At 40.6% G+C, this 2,638-nt stretch overlaps 1 protein-coding gene across 1 annotated transcript; it reads left to right on the top strand.

Annotated features, from left to right (window-relative positions):
• The first annotated feature begins 305 nt into the window (after window positions 1–305).
• On the top strand, window positions 306–1,381 carry LOC131918851 (trace amine-associated receptor 8b). Its single transcript, XM_059273015.1, has one exon. It carries the CDS (start codon window positions 347–349, stop codon window positions 1,379–1,381), a length of 1,035 nt encoding a protein of 344 aa, XP_059128998.1. The 5' UTR covers window positions 306–346.
• Window positions 1,382–2,638: the final 1,257 nt, after the last annotated feature.

Genomic DNA, 2,638 nt, shown 5'->3' with positions numbered 1-2,638 from the left:
AAATTCTTAAAGTAAGCAATTAAATAAGCTATATGATTTTTTTTTAACTTCAGAACTCGAAATTTAATTGAGATTACTTTTCTTCAACTATTCAGGTAATAATTTCTGGACTAAAGTAAGGTTTATAGTAGATATACCTAGAGTTAAGGATGAAGCTAAACATAATTACAAAAATGGATTTTCCAATTTTAAATTAAAAAAATAAAGTTGAAAAGGAGTATAATCTTAGGCAATATTTAAAACCAATTCTTCAGATATGGAGTTCTATTTCTTTAATTTTTAGATCTCAAAATTACTGTTGTCTTCTACAAAGACGGAAATCCCTCAAGCACCATAAAGCAGACTCATGACCAGCAACTTTTCCCAACCAGCCCTGCAGCTCTGTTATGAGAACATGAATGGATCCTGCATTAAAACTCCCTACTCGCCAGGGGTCAGGGTCATCCTGTACATGGTCTTTGGCTTTGGGGCTGTGCTGGCTGTGTGTGGGAACCTCCTGGTGGTGATTTCAGTTCTCCATTTCAAGCAGCTGCACTCTCCAGCCAATTTCCTCATCGCCTCTCTGGCCAGTGCTGACTTTTTGGTGGGTATCTCTGTGATGCCCTTCAGCATGGTCAGGTCCATCGAGAGCTGCTGGTACTTTGGAGACAAGTTTTGTAGCCTTCACAGTTGCTGGGATGCGGCATTTTGCTATTCTTCTCTCTTCCACCTGTGCTTCATCTCCATCGACAGGTACATCGCTGTCACTGACCCTCTGGTCTATCCCACCAAGTTCACAGTGTCTGTGTCAGGAATTTGCATCAGCATCTCCTGGACTCTGCCCCTGGTGTACAGCGGTGCTGTGTTCTACACAGGCATCAGTGCCAAGGGGATGGAAAGCTTAGTGAGTGCTCTCAACTGTGTAGGGGGCTGCCAAGTTGTTGTCAACCAAGACTGGGTTCTGATAGATTTTCTTTTGTTCTTCATACCTACCCTTGTTATGATCATTCTCTATAGCAAAATTTTTTTGGTAGCTAAACAGCAAGCTGTAAAAATTGAAACGACCATAGGTAGCAACAAAGCAGAGTCGTCCTCAGAGAATTACAAAGCCAGAGTGGCCAAGAGAGAGAGGAAGGCTGCAAAAACCTTGGGGATCACTGTAGTGGCATTTATGTTCTCATGGTTACCATATACAATTGACACATTGATTGATGCTTATATGGGTTTCATCACTCCTGCCTACATCTATGAAATTTGTTGCTGGAGTGCCTATTATAACTCAGCCCTGAATCCTTTGATTTATGCTTTGTTTTATCCTTGGTTTAGGAAAGCCATCAAGCTTATTTTAAGTGGGGAGGTGCTAAAGAGTCATTCATCCACTGTGAGTTTGTTTTCAGAATAATTATTAACACTGCATTAATACTGTTAAAGATATTTTCACAATAGTAAGTGAGGGTGGAATTCAATGTAAGAAGTAAATATACTTTTTCTGAGTTGGGAAACATAATATTTTTTAGTTGAGTGGGAAGGAAGTCATGGGCAGATTATACTATTGTAAAGATGTCTATTGCACTAAATAATGAATAATAAATGCTTGATGTGTGTCATCTTCAGCCATGTTTTGTATGTATCCTTGGCATATGCACTTGTGTTTTCCATATTGGAAATCATTTTTGATGTGAAATTTCTAAGGTTCTAGCTTATGCCGGACTGTCTCACATTCTTATATGGTCATTCTTTTCTTTTGAAATTCTGTGTGAGTGGCTAGGGATGCCATAATGGTCCATGAATAGATAGTTTCTAGAGGCTGGAAGTCAAAGATCATGGAATGTCAGCACTGGTTTCTTTCAAGAGTGCCAGAGACGGCATATGAAAAGCCTGACGTGTTACCAGTGGAATCTGTGCTAGAGGTACCCGAGAATGAGGACATCAATCCCTCTGGGCCTGCCCCACCAGATACTCTACCAAGCCTGCCTTCTGTGGGCCAGGGAGAAAACAACCCTTGTGTCCTGAGGGCAGACTTTATGGCGTATGCATGTCATGTTTTCACCCATCCAACTGTTACTGGTTCTTATAATCCTCCTACTCTATTTGCTCTTTATGCTTTTTCTCTCTCTCTCCTGCGGTGGTTTCCATGAAATTAGAAATGATATTGAGATTGTGACAATGGCAGGAGTTAAAGCTGTCATGCAGGTCATGGGAAAAACCCAGAAGGCTGGTGGCAGAAAGCTGTAGATGGAGTGACATATAGATAGGATAAAAGACAAGAGCTGTCCAGAACTAGTTAGAAGACAACTTGACAAATTACAGAGTGATGAAGAAGGACTTAAGCTGAGAGGAAGCTGGCAGTCTGGTACTTTAAACATTGCTTGTATTTCTGTGCTTTCTGAGAAACCACAAGTAGATAGCCTCTGGGGTGATTACCTCAGATGTTCTGATAACTATTAACCTGCAAAAGAATAAGCTTTGGCTTTCTGCCTGGGAACTTCTATGTGCAATCAAGAGGCATGGGGTACACTTTGCTGATTTACAAAAAGAACTTTTGAAACTATTGTGAAGAACCCAATCACCTGTTGAATTTTCTCATCCCCTATTTCCTTGTTTATTACAACAAAAGACTGGGGTTGAGTCAGATTGGGAGAAGATAGAGAAAATGCAC

The sequence above is a fragment of the Peromyscus eremicus genome, chromosome 8b (assembly GCF_949786415.1).
Source record: "Peromyscus eremicus chromosome 8b, PerEre_H2_v1, whole genome shotgun sequence".
NCBI lineage: Eukaryota > Metazoa > Chordata > Mammalia > Rodentia > Cricetidae > Peromyscus > Peromyscus eremicus.
This window is presented reverse-complemented; position numbering and strand designations above follow the sequence as displayed.

Coding starts and splice junctions, on each gene's coding strand:
- LOC131918851 (XM_059273015.1), top strand. CDS start 347: ATGACCAGCAACTTTTCCCAACCAGCCCTGCAGCTCTGTTATGAGAAC.